The following is a 15,664-nucleotide window of genomic DNA, read 5'->3' as shown; positions in this document are numbered from 1 at the left end:
GTTTGGGTTGGGAAAGACAACAAGTAATTAATTTTAAAAGCTCCTGTTCAGTCTTTTTTTCAAACCATTGACTGCACCAAAAATGGGACTAATAAGTATTGGTTTCCTGTAATAATTGGTTCATTGAATCTTTTCTGAATCTTAGGCATTCATAATGCCAATGCATTACCTGGATATTCTGGTGTTTAACAAGAATTGACATCAAGCCACAGTTCTTTCCTTTGGGAAGGCTGGAACATTGCCTTCTTCCCTTGGGGTTTTTTGTTTGTTTGTTGGTTTGCTTGGGTTTTTCCCACAATAATGTAATATTTTCTGGTTTTTTTTTGATTTTTGCCTATTTTTTTTTTAATTTGGCTAGAATACTGGTTTGAAAGAAGTAGGAAACAAGTAAGGGAGAAACCTGAACACACAGAGTATGGTCCCATAAGCCTTATTTTCACAGGGACAGGCTGAAAAATTCATCATCTACAAACAGACAACATTGAAATACGTGCACAGAAAGGAAAAGGTGTCTGGAAGATAAAGGTGTCCTTTTTTCTTAGGGTACAACTGCACACACTCAATACTAGCCCAGAATATAAGATGAATGCTGATTCCATAAAAACATACATCTTCTAATGAAAACACAGAAATATCTTTAGCCTAGGCAGAAGCCCAGGGTACTGAGGTAGTCTCTGAGTGTGATTTATTTTCCCTTTAAAAAAAAAAATCTCTAAAGCATTGAGCTGAATATTTTGTTTCTTTACAACAGAGACATACTACAGCAAGCAATATAAGAAGAAAAAAAAATTTATAGGGTTTGTAGTGACTGTAATTGACTGCCAACTGGATTGGAGGTATTTCACAAAATAATTGATGAAAGGAGCAGAAGAAAGATCCTCAGCTGGACCTTTCCTCTCAAACCAATGGATGGCAGAGCTAGAACATAACCCAGCATATCTGTTATGGCATTCTTCAAAACTAATTTTTGCACAGAAAAGGTTAATAATTGAAATGTATCCTTTTGCATACACCTCACAAAACACTGACAAAGGGACATATGCAGTAGAGAGCAATATAGCACAGATGACTCACTTTTAAAAACCTTCCTGTGTGCTTTCTGAGGGAGTAGAAGAGATGAAGTCATCCCCTTGGAGTAATTTATTATTGTAATGTCACATAAATTAGTATATAACCTCAAGTTAGAATATTTCCTATCGTTTAAGTTTCTTTTGAACAATTCCTACATCACTAGCAAGAAATCTTCCTTCTGTCTTGAGTTACTACTGCACAACATAGTGCAGTAGTAACATAGTATTTCTTAGTCTCAATATCAAAAACCAAGATCATGGCTTGACCTTAGGCAACATATGAATAGGAGAATGTGGTTAACACTGGAGTTTTTCCTTTTGTTCATTCTTCCTTTTATAACCATGCACATCATCAGATCTCAGCAATCTAATACACTGTCAGCAGCACACAAAGCAATCTGTTTTTCACTTGGTCTAAGTTTGATCTTTTAGCATGGTGACAAAGTATCATGACATTGTGATTTGCCAGAGGTGGGATAAAACATGGGACAGTGTATCAAGAGTTAGTTATTCACTATTTCTGGTGGATTTAGGGTGATAATTTCCAAAGATATTGAAATTTTCCACTGCATTTTGAAAGAAAGTCAACTAGGAGTTGTCAGTTTTGGTTAGATGGTGTGTCAACCTTTGTATCTGCAAACCTAAGAAACAAAGTGAAATTCAGATGATAAAAAATTATGAGGCAAGCACAAGGTCTGCTCAAATAATTGCTTATCTTCATGTTATTTCCCTTTCTACTCTATATTTATATAGACAGTATCTGAAGTATGGCTAGAGTATTTTCATTTCGCAGTTCCTTTTCATAAAGTCTGTTCAGAACTTTTTACCCTAAATATTTAGAAAATATCACAAGTAGCAAAACCAAGTTTGTCATTGAATGGCTTTGTAGAACCAGGATTCACTTAGAGACCTCTGAAATAGCATGACCTATGGACATCATACCACACAGTTGGCATGCTTATTCTTCCAGTGTAAAGGACCATTAATTTGTTTTCCAAGAGACAGATTATGCATCACCAGGCTTGTGAATTTATTGTTGAGATGAAGCAACAAAGATTTATATAGCAACCACTTATTATTAAACATTAGGTTATAGGTACAGATACACTGAAAGAGGAAAAAAAAGGAAAATATATGTACCTGTGGGGTAGTGTTCATTCACTGGCCAGCTGTCAACCTGAAGTGTTGCATTGCCACCATTCCTGGTAAAGCGTACTACGTGGTATTTGCCATCATTTACAGGTGTGCTTTCCTCTTTAATAGAGATGTCCACTGTGCCAATATTGAAGACTACACCAATCTTGCCTTGCTCCTGAAAGAAGAAAACAAACAAGTGTTTTAAAATTGCTGCCACTTAGGAGAATGTTCTTGGCCTCTAAGCCTCTGGTGGGTAGTTCTGCCGGTAGATGGCACTGGAGAATACACAGAAGTGTCATTTTGAGCTTCCTCAGGACACATTTCATTGGTTCTGCTTCAATGCAAACACTTTCTTTCCCACTGTTCTTTACAGCATTCACCTGAAGACAGTGACTCATTTGTTCCCATTAAAAAAATCACAGAAGACAGGTGAGAAACCAGGCAACAAAATCAGAAGATGCAGATAAAGAGTTATTTGAGCAACATCTCTACTGATTATTACTAGTCACTTGTTATATAAAATGCAGCCACAGACAGGCTCTTATCTCAATACCTGTTTTGTTCTGTTATTCTTCTTGGGAAACAAACAGTCCTCACTCCCAAAAAAAAAATTGTGGGATCCAGGAGGAAGAATACAGTTAGAAGATGAATGGAACTCGAAGGGAGCAGAAGTGTCATTAGCTGACTTCAAAATCCGGAGGGAAGCTACCTAAGAGACAGGAGCTACCCATCTTATTTTTCTCCATCACACAGCAAACTGTGCCCTACCAATAAAGCAGTGTTTTCCCAAAACTTTGCACCAGTCACTGACTGAAAGGGAAGAGCAGGCAAAACCTGTTACAATAGCCACAACACTTCCTTCTGTGGGTCCCCTCAGGTGACTCCAAGTAATGACCATTTTTAATGACTTTAGGTTTCAAAATACACACCCAGATTATACTCTTATTAGATATATGCATTTAATACCACCGACTTAAACAGCAACAGAAATTCTCATCACTGTACAATTAAGAGGAATGCATCTTCAAACAGTAAGGAGAGGCACAATATGCTAGTGTCAACAACTATGAAGGCATATTAAGTGCACTGCAGATATCCAAAACTGGTACAGACAGGCAGAACTAAAATGTATCATACAGGAAGTTAATATATTTGTTAGCTATCCTTACTATAACATTGAAATAACAGAGATTAGATGACCATCTTCTATGCAAATATATTTTCCTTGAAAAAAACCTGAGGTATAATAAAGGGTCACAGGTCAATTCTGTTCCATTTACTACCTTACATATCTCCTTAGAGGGCAGAGGACCCCATTTTTAGGGCTGTTACCCTAACTTTACTACATTCACATTAGGAAATCTCAGCAATAAGAAAGGAACTTCTGCTCTTGTACTTGATGGCCACCTTGGATTTATCTCCTGGATTTATTCCTGCCTCCTGATATCAAAACATCTTTTTCTGAAAGTTCCACCATGTTTCAATTTCTCAGAGAGGTCTTTCTGATTCCTGATTCACCTTACATTTCAAAACTTACTCCTATCAAAGTACTCATCACAAATTCCTTGTATCTTTACTACCCTTCTTTTTTTTTGACATTTTCTCCCTAACACTAAGTTTCCTAGTGTCAGATTACAAAATTGTTTTAGGAAAGGAAAGAAAACAATCCTGTAGCTGAAGAGGTCATGAACAGTGGTTCAACTACCTGAAGCTTAGCACTGAAACTGTAGGCATCTTGGTTTTTCTCATTAAAACAGTAAACTTTAGACTGTACTAAATGTATGCTGGATGGAAAGTTTCATGTACATTCATACTGTTATTATTTGAAGGGACTTTTCTTCAAGATAACAACATCATCCTTCTCTTTTCACTGTACTGTGAGGTAAGTGGGTTGCTACACCCAGCAGATGCATGAAATCAGATGCCATTTGGAAACAACCAATGTTTCTTCTCTTATGCTAGTCCAAAAATAAGTGAAGTTTTGGTTAACAAAGATTTATTTCAGATAAAAGCATTGCTGGCACAGCTTTACCACTTCTTTGACATATGAAGTGATCTCCCAACTCTGTTTTAGCGAATCTTTTGCTGGCAACCATATAATTATCTTTACCTGCATAGCAATTACCAAAGAACATGTGACTAATTTTTCCTCAAAGACTCAATTAATTATAGGTAACCTGGCTACTGATATTGTGGTTTTGCAAGATATTACCTTACAATCAGCCTCCTGGATGACTTCTCATATTGCTTTTTAATTGCCATCAATACACCAAGATTCTTTGGAAAACTGTGGCTGCTCTAAAAAGAGTCCACCTTGGTGAAGGTATAGCATGAGCAGGTGTGATGAAGACCAGCACCTTTTCTAATGGAACAGATTAGAAGCACCACCACAGAGGAGGAAGGAATTAAAAGCTATTCAGCAGAGTGAAAGCTGCATACCTTCAAGCCTACAGGCTTAATGAGGCAAAGGTAAAAACTTGCAGGTGGGGAAAAGGATGGTGGGAAGTTCAATTAATCTCTGCAGAACGAGAAAATGTTTCTGATTTCTCCTCAGAAGAAAAGGAGATAGCACCTTTCACCATTTCTCTTCCCAGGGCTTGAAGGAAAAGACCTATTTAAAGAGCTAGTGATAAGAGGGCAAACCGGCAAAGAGATAAGATTCTGGAAGCAGAGGACTGCAAAATGCCAGTGGCCTTTAGTCTGATGGAGAGAAGGGGGAAATGAGCAAACTGGTGCCTTCTCCATCCCAAGAGGCATCCCCCCCACCAGAGCCAGAGAAGACAGCCCTTCTAAAAGCAGTGTAACACTTTGTTGCAATTAAGAAGTGTAAAAATTTGTCTAAAAAAACCCCCATGGTTCTTGTGGACAGTCTATTCCAGCTCTCTTCAGATCACTCTTAGGCAGAGCTCCCTGTGACTCTTTAACTCGACTTTTGCAGAATCACAACTCCTGAGACTCTTATTTGGACTGAGTAGGAACTTGTAATGAAAATGGTTTTGTTCCAATTACCAGAACAAAACACAACACAATATGTCAAAGGTAGGGCTACTGAAGCCAAACTCCACACACAGGCCCCAAGATACAGTTTATTTATGATATTTTAAATCTCCAGGGCACCAGAACTATGAAAAAAATTAACAACTAGTTTATGCATTCCTTGCAGAAGAAAAAAATAAGGTAAAGCAAAAGACAGAGAAAATCCTACAGCAGAGAGCAGTGACCATGGACACAAGGGGCAAATCCACAATTTATTTTCAACATCTCTTCAATTCCAGTTTCTTGCACTACAATACTTCATTAAAACCAGCTTTTACCAAGACCTACCTTCCTTCTCAATCGAAAGACAAGTTTAACCCATTACGGTTTAACTTTGTGATGGACATAGCCTTTCATTCCTTTCCCCACACATTCAGCTGGTGGATTTTCTTTCCACATAACCAAACAAAGGTATTAACTAGACCAGTAAATATGTGACAAAGAAAGGTTTATATGTGAGCCACTACCTATGACATTTATTTTGTAGCTATAGGAAAAAAATCATAACTATGCAGCAAGGGAAGAGGTGAATACAGAGCCACACAGAGCAAACAAGTTACGTGGTCTAAAAGGGGTCAAGAGAATTTTAACAGACAGTGCAATTTTTTTTCCTCTGTATATAGGTATTCACTGGGTGCCCCAAAAACTTTCCATGAAAAGGAAAACACTAATTAATGTCTTTGAAACCTCCAAGTGACATCAAGTGCTGGCACTATGTTTTGGAAAACTGAGAACCATTTTATTTATAAATAATGAAGTGTACTCAGCATTCAATCTATCTTAATTTTTCTCTTCTTTCTTTAAGGCTACTGTGCCAAAAAGGATTTTTAAAGTTTTTTCAAGAATTTCTGCTGATTTGTCCCATAAAATTGCTGCCCTCAAAAGCCACATTACCACTTCATTCCTTACAGTACTTCTGGAGATAAAATTCTGCCATTACGTCTCTAAGAATTTAGAAATATAATTATGATCACATAATGGAATGGTTGTAGATAAGTTTAAAGAACAAAAAAAGCACAAAGTACTGAGGAAAAAAAAAATTGTACAAGGCTTCTCCTTGACCTGTCTACTCTACACGGACTCCTGGTAACAGTTTGTTATATGCATAATTACCAAACACTTTCAACATTATTAAATGACACAAGAGCTAATCTACAGCCTGGATCAGGAGATCAGAAATTTATTGCTTGCCCTGAAGCATTGGTTCACTTTGGGCAATCTTTTCTTTTACCTTTCTGTAAACCAGATTCTTTATCTGTTACAGAGCAGTTATAGACACCTATCTTTCCAAGCTCTACAAGCCCAAAAATCCAGATATATTTCACTTAAATACTGGTTTTATACTGCCAATCCAAACACTTCAGCCGTGAGAGCAACTACAATCTGAGAGGAGCAGGTTCTAAGCTTTCCTCAGCTTCTACATTCAACTCCTTCAAAACCTGTTCCTTCAAAACAGGTCTGAGGTCTTACATTTTAGCAGGTATGTTTGAACTTTTGTTTCCCTTCATTCAAAGAGAAGCAGAGCCTGTCCTGTGTGCAAATTGTCAGGCCTTTGCTTTCTCCATGCCTTGCCTTTACATTTTGAAGGCATCTGTCTTTATGTAGCAGACCAGGTAAGAAGAAAGTAAAATTGTGTTGGCAGTGATTTTGTAAGTTGAGCAGTTCAAGTGTGTTAGAGGGTACACATACATGAACAGCCACATGCACTCTGTGCTCCTTACTCTTAGGTTTTCTTTTTCTAAATCTAAAATTTAAATTGTCCACACTAAAAGTATATATTTGTTCCCTGTGTTCAGAAAGCATTTAATTTCAAAAACAAAGAGAGAGAACTCCAGGCATGAGGACAGATCTTACTCTCAGCTACATCAATGTGAATCAATAGCAATTCTGTTGAAGAAACTCAATTCCTACTGATGGAAGTGGAAGCAGAGTTTATCCCAGTATCTTCTTGTGCTGTTAGCTTATTTTTCTGAAGTAAAATGTAAAATTCAAGGAAGCATTTGTAAAACATACCTGAAATCTGACTACAATCCCAGGCTGTGTTTTCTCACTCATTTTATTATGTAATACTTAAATAGCCAGTACTGCACATACTGCCTCCTCCTCCCACCCTGGCTGGTTCCAGCATGGCTAGACATCAGCCCAAACCTGGCAGACAATACTCCTGGTTACTCTGTCCTGCAGATCACTGCTGATTTTGCTGCTCTCATTTGGAATTGATACAAGCTCTTTTAGTAATACAACAAGCCATTTCACACTGTAGGAAGGTTTAGTAAACTTTCCTTCTACCCTGAAAAAATGCCACACAGACACACTTCAACCACCCTCTAAATTCAGGAAAATTGATTTGTTTTGTAATAACCCTGAGAACTGCTTTTCCTGCAATGGCTTGCTTCTCCTTAGGCTCCTCACACTTGCCGTCTATGTTTTTAAAAAAGAGATTGAACTTTTATTTCTTCCTTTTTGTTTTCACTTCTTTCTTTAAGACTTTCTTTACTTGATTTCCTTCGGGGTTTTGTTTGCCTGGTTGTTTTCTATTTTTGCTCTGCCTCAAACTTGATTCTGAATGTTAGTCCCTCTGAAGGATTGCTCACTCTCTGTGGTCTAGGGGGCTTTGCAGAACAGTGCTAAACGTTGCAAGTTATCCAGGAGAACCGAAGGTATAGATGGATATTTCACAGAGGACACTCATTTATTACCACAACTACAAATCACTTAATGGGAACTTTCACTGTAAACAGAAACTCAGAAAGTTCTTGCTGATAGGAAAGGCAGTAAAAACCAGCACTGTGCTTAGAGGGCCCTTCTGGGCTGAAGCCAGAACTGAATGCATGGCTGGACAGATCTTCCTGGTACACATGTGCCAATGGATTTTAGAGGGGGAAGTATCAGAACCTGTATTCAGCAAAGAGTATAAGGCAGTTAGCTCTACTCTTCTCTGGCTGGCCATATTCAGTACTGTTTTTAATATCACTGAGAGGTAAGTCTGAAATCAGGATTCAAGATGTAAAAAACCCCAGGCCTGGGTAAAGGGAGAGTTTACTGGATGAAGTCTGCCTTTATCCAAACAGGGGCAGCAGGGGAAGAACATTCAAGAATCAGTATTGCCACCCTAGCAAATATGATAATCAACAAAACCAGCAAATGCTCTGAGAGAAATGACAGGCACTGAAGCTCACCTGGCTTGGAAGTTTTTTGATCAGGGTGCCAACACTTTACAGTTGTCTTGAAACAAGGAAAAATGTTAAGGGGAAAGGAAGTCCACAGGTCGGGTAATTTTGTTTGATTTTTAAGGGCTGTCATAAGGAGCAATAGGTCATTTTTTGTTATATACTGTTATAGCTTCTTTAAGGTGTGCAAACAGATCGACTCAATGCCAGTTAAAACCTATTTATCAGAAATAATCCCACACACAGAGGATAAATATATATATAAATTATTACCCTTTGGGGGCCTGGTTTTTAAAAGAAGCAGTTCTCAGCAATACATAATTTATAAGGCTAAAAAGGACAATTGTTATAATCTACTCTCCTCTAAAATTTTATAGGAGGTCATATATCTTGTCTAAATTGATTCTTTTTTAAACTACAGGATATGTTTTAGAGCAACATTTGTGATTTGCAGTTGAGGAAAGAAGGCTTGGATTCATTACAATTGCTACTTTGATGAGATTGCCATAGTGTTGAACACGGTCAAAAAAGCAAGTGGAATGCAAGAACTATAATGAAAAAGGACAGTGTACAAAAGAAGAACCTCTATTATAAGTTAAAGGTAGACCTTTGACTTAAATTCTTGAACACACTACACAGATCTTTACAGGCCCTCTCAAAAAGAAAAAGAGGAGATATTAAAGGTTCCAAAAAGTAGTACACTTGAAACTGTGTATATAGTCATGAAGCAATGATTCAGCATTAGCTCTTTTTAACTCAAAGAACTACAAATATCTAAGAAAAGCATTTGACAATTAAGTTTAAGCAAAAAAAGTACCAAATTCATGGGAAGACTCAAGAGCTATTGAATGCAGCAATATGAATATAACCTTGTGCTCAGCTCCTCCTGAAAAGCATAACATTATTGTTCAAATGTTGCTGCCTATACTGAAACACCACCTAGCATCATACTGCTACAAATGACTTGTAAGTCTGTGATCAAGGCAAAATTTTCTTGAATGCCGTTACTGATTCTTGTTCATTTTAACAAGTGGTGCAAAAATCAAATTGGGAAATATTAATGAAAATCTAATCTTTTCCACTGAAGGTTTAGGAAAGGTAGCTTAGATAATCATCTGTCACAGCCATGCAGAATGCCTTTGGTCCATCCTCAGAGCAAGAAAAAGATAAAGCAAAAGACTTAGGGTTCCATTTTCATCTTTCCTTGACTGCAAACTCTCTGTTTTACAGAGTGTAAGAGAAAACCACTCAGCTCTTTTAGTATCTTGCTTAAAAGCAGGTTTTCCAATATTTTATTTAAACTTCCCCATGGCCCTGAAACTCCTTCAGTTTACTTGTACTTTTTTTTCAAGTGGAGACACCAGAAATTTTAAACTTTTGTTTACTGAAATTACACAATATCATCATGGGGGCTCACATTTGAGGCTTATTCATCATGATCAACAGATAAATTCAGGAGCATTCTCTGGGAATGTTCCTTGTACTGAAAGATGATCTCTACTCTTTGGTTGGAGACAAATTACATTATTTGGCTAAAGTAAAATTTACACCAGTTTCCTTGTTAAGAGTTTAACAAATTTTCCAAACTGCCCTTCATTTTTTGCCAGTTGAAGGTTTATGTGGGACACAGATGGTAATATAATACTTTTTCAATGGTCCTTACAACAAGAAATTGTAGCACAGCCATACACTGCTACTAAAGTACATCTTACTCCTGGTCTTTAACTTTTTTTGACCAAACACCTTTGCAATATTACAGAAATAGAGTTACCACTGGGATAAGAAATTGCCATTCACTTGGTTTAATTTCACCTAATCTCCTTGTCTCCCTGCATCTTTCTGTCTTTCAACTTTGCCTTTTGTCTAATAAAAGTTTATTTTATAAAAAAAACCTACCCGGAAGACAAGCAAAAAAAAAGAAAATAAAAGAAAAGGACAAGAAGCTCAGTTCTGTGACAGCTCTGCCAGGGTCAGGAGTGATTCATTATGTTCAACAACACACACAAGATATTTTCACCAAGAAAAGACATGAAATGCAGAAGCCTCTTGTTTATTTCAGCCTAGATACCCTGCATCAGATAAGAGCTTTACACATCACTGAAGCAGTTTAGGTAACATTAACACATAATATCAGCAGAATTGCACTTAGGAATTAATTTTACACCCGAAGCTTACATATTTCATGTAAGGTGATACCATTAGTACAGATTGAGACCTTTAAAATTTAACTCACTCACAGAGGTAATCAAGATTAGTTAGATAGAGTACAGGGTTGAAAGAAAAGATTTTTGCTTTTACAGCTGGTCTGCTGTACCTTGAAAAAGCTTTAATTTCTCTCTCTCTCCAGTTTGCCTTTTTATAATGTGAAGTCACATTATCAAAAGGCTTATCAAACAGTATATTTGTATCTTATCTGCCCCAGTGGAGCCCTGGTATCCAGTGGGGCCTCCAGATGTTGTTGCAGCACAGTTAATTAATATCAAGCAGGGTATCCTGCTTTACATTATCATCATTACCATGATGAGGCTTGTACTAAGCTTACCCTAAACCCATTTCCTCAAAATCTGGGGAACGCTGTGGCACATCTAGCTGCTCTTGTATCTGACACCTGCCAAGCCCAGTAATCAGAGATATTCAGCAGTCTTAAAAGGGAGGCTTCCTTCCGTGCCATTCAGTGCCTAAGACACAGTGCCCAATTAAATCTTTATTCCTGTTACCTGGGATTGCACCAGTACTCTGCCAGCCAATTAACAGGCAGTAAAATGCTTCAAGAAACACATGCAGGTGTGTTTAGGCCACACTATTTCCAAAAAACAATTGTTATTACACAGCTGGTGAAACTCCAGCCACGAGGCTGCTAAACCCCAGTCATTTAGAGATATCACACTGCAAGTAAAGAACCAAAATTAGCAGCATGCTGAAAAGGGACATTTCCTAGGGAAAGAGAATGCAAAACAGATTAAAGAGGTGATACCTGTCTATTGGTTCACTAGCAAATACATTATTCAGATGGCTAATTTGTTCTCACAGACTAAAATACGCATCATAAAAATACCCCCATCTGATGGTGTGAACTCCAACTATAATTAAGATTAAATATTCTGACAGTGCCTTCTAAAAATGTAAACAGTATATCCTGAAAAGTTTTTTGCAATTATACCTTGTAGATATGATTCTGCGCTAGGTCAGAGATAGGAACCATTCTGAATGTTGACACAAGCTTCAATTTTCCCAGAGAAGGGAACCAATGCATAATGTGTGCTGCATTTTAAACTTAAGTATGCTTAAGCTGCTGTACTATTCCAGAATTATAGAAGTTTGCTGATTAAAAGTCGGCCTTTACCTTTCTAAGAGCTGCTCTGCAACTCACTCTTCAGACAAAAACAAGACCAGCTGCTAAAATGTCACATCCACTCAATAAAGAAATGACTGCAGTAGCAAGTCACATTTTAAGAAGGCACAAGAACAAGGAACTTGCTCCAAAGCAGAGATCTTCCAGGAGAAAATACACCCATCCATCTCACAACATCTCCCCTGGGGTTTCAATCCACTGGGTAATATTGCCAACAATTTGTGCTGGCAGAAGCTAAAGTGGCAGTCACACTCCAGTGGTTTGAACCTCGCTGGACACCAGATACTCACCAAAGCCTCTCTATCACTTCTCCAATTCAGCAGGACAGGGAGAAGAAATAAAATGAAAGGCTCATGAGTTGAGATAAGGGCAGAGAGAGATCACTCATGAGTTGCTGTCACCGTCAAAACAGTCTCAGCTTAGGGAAATTAGTTTAATTTATTACCAACCAAATCAGAGTAGGCTAATGAGAAATAAATCTTAAAAACACCTTCTTTTGCATTCTCCCTTCTTTCAGGACTTTACTCTCAAACTCTCTACCCTCTCCCTGCCGCTTGCAACACCATGGGCTTCACCACAGGCTCTATCCCACTGCCATTGCTCCTGCTCAGCAACTTTTTCCCCCTTTTTAACTATGTTTTCACAGAGGTTTTATCGCTGTCATAGATGGCCTCATCCAGCAGCAGCTCCTGGTCTTGGAGTTGGCTGGCATTGGCTCCGTCAGACATGGGGAAAGACTGACAGCTTCTTATAGAAGACACCAAATCCCTGCCATGCAAACCCAATACATAAAATATGGGGTTAAAGATCTGATCTGATCTTTATTCCACAGGCTATGTGGAATAAACCATGTACCTTAACTACTAGACTTTCTTATCAAAAGCATGGGTACAATTGTGAGATGTCAGTAAGCTGAAGGCACAGAATATATTACTCAGTAACAGCAATCAGAGCTGTCTGTCTCAACCAGTAAGCATTTGTCAAGAAGATGGCATTAAAAAAGGACACTGCGTTCTGACAGGAAAGGTGATCACAAATACCAACTTTCCACCATCCAATTAACCCAACTGCAATAACTGTAGAAGTGCAAGGGGTGAAGAGGCTTTGGACAGAATTAATCTAAACTTGGTTTTGCCTAGAGTGTATTTTTTTGCAAACTCTCATCTCTTAATCATAAATATTATTCTAGGGTTTCAGAGTGGTCGAAAAATGTGTATTTAAAGGTATTATACAACTGAGAACTATGTACTACTGCACTTTCCTTTTTTAGTGTTTTCTTTACAGATTTTTACTAGAATAGAATTCTAATAGAATTTAATGCATCCAGGGCCTATGTTCTATGTTCCTTTTGAAATCTATGAACAGATTCTATAAACTGTAATATCAACAGCCTATTGTAACCAAAGTAGTCTTCTTTACAAGATAAGTAAGAAGTTTGAACTAAGGTTCACTAGGTCTCTCCAATCCAACAAGAAAAAGAGGGAAATGTAAGGTTTTGCAAACACATACAGTACTTGGATTCAATAACAGCTCATTTCTAGTTTTTCAAAGTTTGTTTTCCTAAAATGGTAGATTTTTTAAGTATAATGTGGCTTTTGAGATGTGGCTGGATTCCAGCTGAAGCCCTTCCTAATCCTGAATCAAAAAGGTTTCCTAAGATTTTTAATGGAAGCAGAACATTAAAAAGACATGAACATTGCAGTATAGAAAACTTGTATTTCCAATGAAAATACTCTAATTACTCAAAATAATTTAATACTCTACAGATGGTATGACAGAACACTGATAGGAAATAGTGGAATATTAGACAGAGATGGAAAAAGAGAAGAGGAGAACATAGTGGTCTGAAGACACAGCTCACTTTGCTTTCTGCTTTCACGCTGGAAAGCAGAGACAAAGATAAATTACTTGACAAAATTTTGCAGGAACAAGAAGTTACAGGAAAAGAGCAAATAACTGAAATTTCCTTTCATTCTTAAGGCACTATCTAAAAATTTACATTACCTTAGCTTTGCTACCAAGGAACACTTCAAACACTCATGTTTTACATACACATAGGATGCATTAACTACTAAATAGGTTAAAAGGCTGCATCTGAAATTGGTTGGAAAATGCACCTCACATTAAGACTGACTTTTCTTACAAAGATGAGAATTTTATTAAATCAAGCTAGGCAGCTGGGAAAAAATACAAATTTGCTATTTGCATATTTATTTTGTGTTCCAGAATTTGCTTATTTTTTGGCAAAGGGATATCAGCAGAGCCCCTTGCCAAGTTTGTACTATGTTAGTTATAACAGAACTGCTGATGTCAAATGGAAACTTGTTTATTTGGAATGGATGTCACAAAAAAGCTGAAGTACTTCCAGTACAGATTTTTTTGCACGGTAGGTGTGTGAAGGAGTAGTGAGTAAGGAAAAGGCTAATGTCACAATTTCAGCTTCCATACTTCTTCCTGATAGCTTCCCTGTACCTTCCAGGAAAAACATTATGAGATGTAAAAGGTCAGCCAATATAGCAAAGGAAACTCCTCTTTTAGGACTGTGCTGAGATCCTAATCCTCGTGTAATACCAGCAGCACTTAGACAATGAGTGTCCACTAGGTTCTAGAACACTTTGAAATAAGCAGGAGACAAACACAAAAGAACTCAGCATAAGGATGCATTCCATTACTCAGCCTCCCTTGTCCCTATGGCCTCTCACTTATTCACATTAGCTTCCATGGGAAGAAGCTATGTTTCATCAGGCCTGCATGAAGGGACAAAGACTACCTTTAGAGACACCCTTTATTCAGAAATCAGGGTAGCTACCATCAGGAACACTGAGGAATCTCAGGGTATGGGAGGTAAAGCAGTACAAAAACAGCCCTAACATGTCCATTCCTTGATCAAAGAAAAATTTTAGTGAATAAACTGGAGCAGCCAAAGGAATTTAGAGATATAGAACTGTTGTGATTTAGACTATACAGTTTATGCTTACACACTGCAAGGAAAAAAATTTCTTGCTTTTGTCCAGCACTTTGTGATTTAGAAACACTCAGTAAATATTACTCAAGTGCAAGAACAGAGTTCCTCTGTTCATTCATTATTTTGTCAGCAGGCTGCTGAAATTAGTAGGTCAAACTCTGACATTTCTACTCAGGAGAAAACCCTACAGAGGACCCAGATCTGAAAAAGAATTTATTTTGATACTGTATGTTCAGCACAAAATAACATAGCCTTTAAAAGTCAAATTTAAAGAACTGCCATTTTGTTTAGGGGAATAAGAGTAAGATGGGCCTTATCTTTTTGCAATGACATGACCATGGCCCCCACTCTCCATATTTTCTCCTTCCTAGACAATTTAGCTATCGGACAAGTTGATTGGGAGAGACAATAAACTTGCAGCAGGCTGATCTTGTAGACCACAAACTGAAGGAGCAATAAGGGTGATGGATGTCTGTGGCCAACTACTACAGCTGTTTCCTGTGTCTTCAGGCAGATGGAGGACAGTACTGGCAGCATATGGCACAGGAGTTTGGGCTTGGAAGGCAGACACAGCAGACTCCTGATAAAAGGAATTAAAACCAAGCAGCATGGTGGCTAGCAAGCCAATCTGACAGACTAAAGTATTGATCACCTGCCTCATTTCTGCATGTCTACACCTTACCCAGTTCTGTAGGCTCCCACCTCCATTCCTAGAGCTGCCTTTTAGCTCTGCCTGCAGAGAGGGAGCCAAGAAGCCTTAGCTTGAAATGGGCTAGTGTCAACAGTCATTTTGGCAGATGCACCCAGGCAGCAGGGGTCAGTTGGTAAAGCTGGCCATGGTGAACCTGGCCTCAAACACTTCCAGGGATGGGGCAGCCACCATTTCCTTAGGCAACTTGTTCCAGTCCCTCACTACCCTCATAGTATACAATTA

General features: G+C 38.0%; 1 protein-coding gene across 5 annotated transcripts in view; it reads right to left on the bottom strand.

Moving 5' to 3' along the window:
* The window catches only part of NRXN3 (neurexin 3), a 909,952-nt gene that overhangs the window by 132,974 nt on the left and 761,314 nt on the right, over positions 1 to 15,664 (bottom strand). For all 5 annotated transcript variants that reach the window (XM_050975200.1, XM_050975204.1, XM_050975201.1 and 2 more), the window contains one exon: positions 2,211 to 2,382. In XM_050975200.1, coding sequence (XP_050831157.1) covers positions 2,211 to 2,382 — 172 coding nt within the window. The remainder of the gene's footprint in view (positions 1 to 2,210; positions 2,383 to 15,664) is intronic.

Source organism: Serinus canaria, chromosome 5, assembly GCF_022539315.1.
Source record: "Serinus canaria isolate serCan28SL12 chromosome 5, serCan2020, whole genome shotgun sequence".
Classification (NCBI taxonomy): Eukaryota; Metazoa; Chordata; class Aves; order Passeriformes; family Fringillidae; genus Serinus; species Serinus canaria.
Note: the sequence above shows the minus strand (reverse complement) of the source record. Positions and strands in the feature narration are given on the sequence as shown.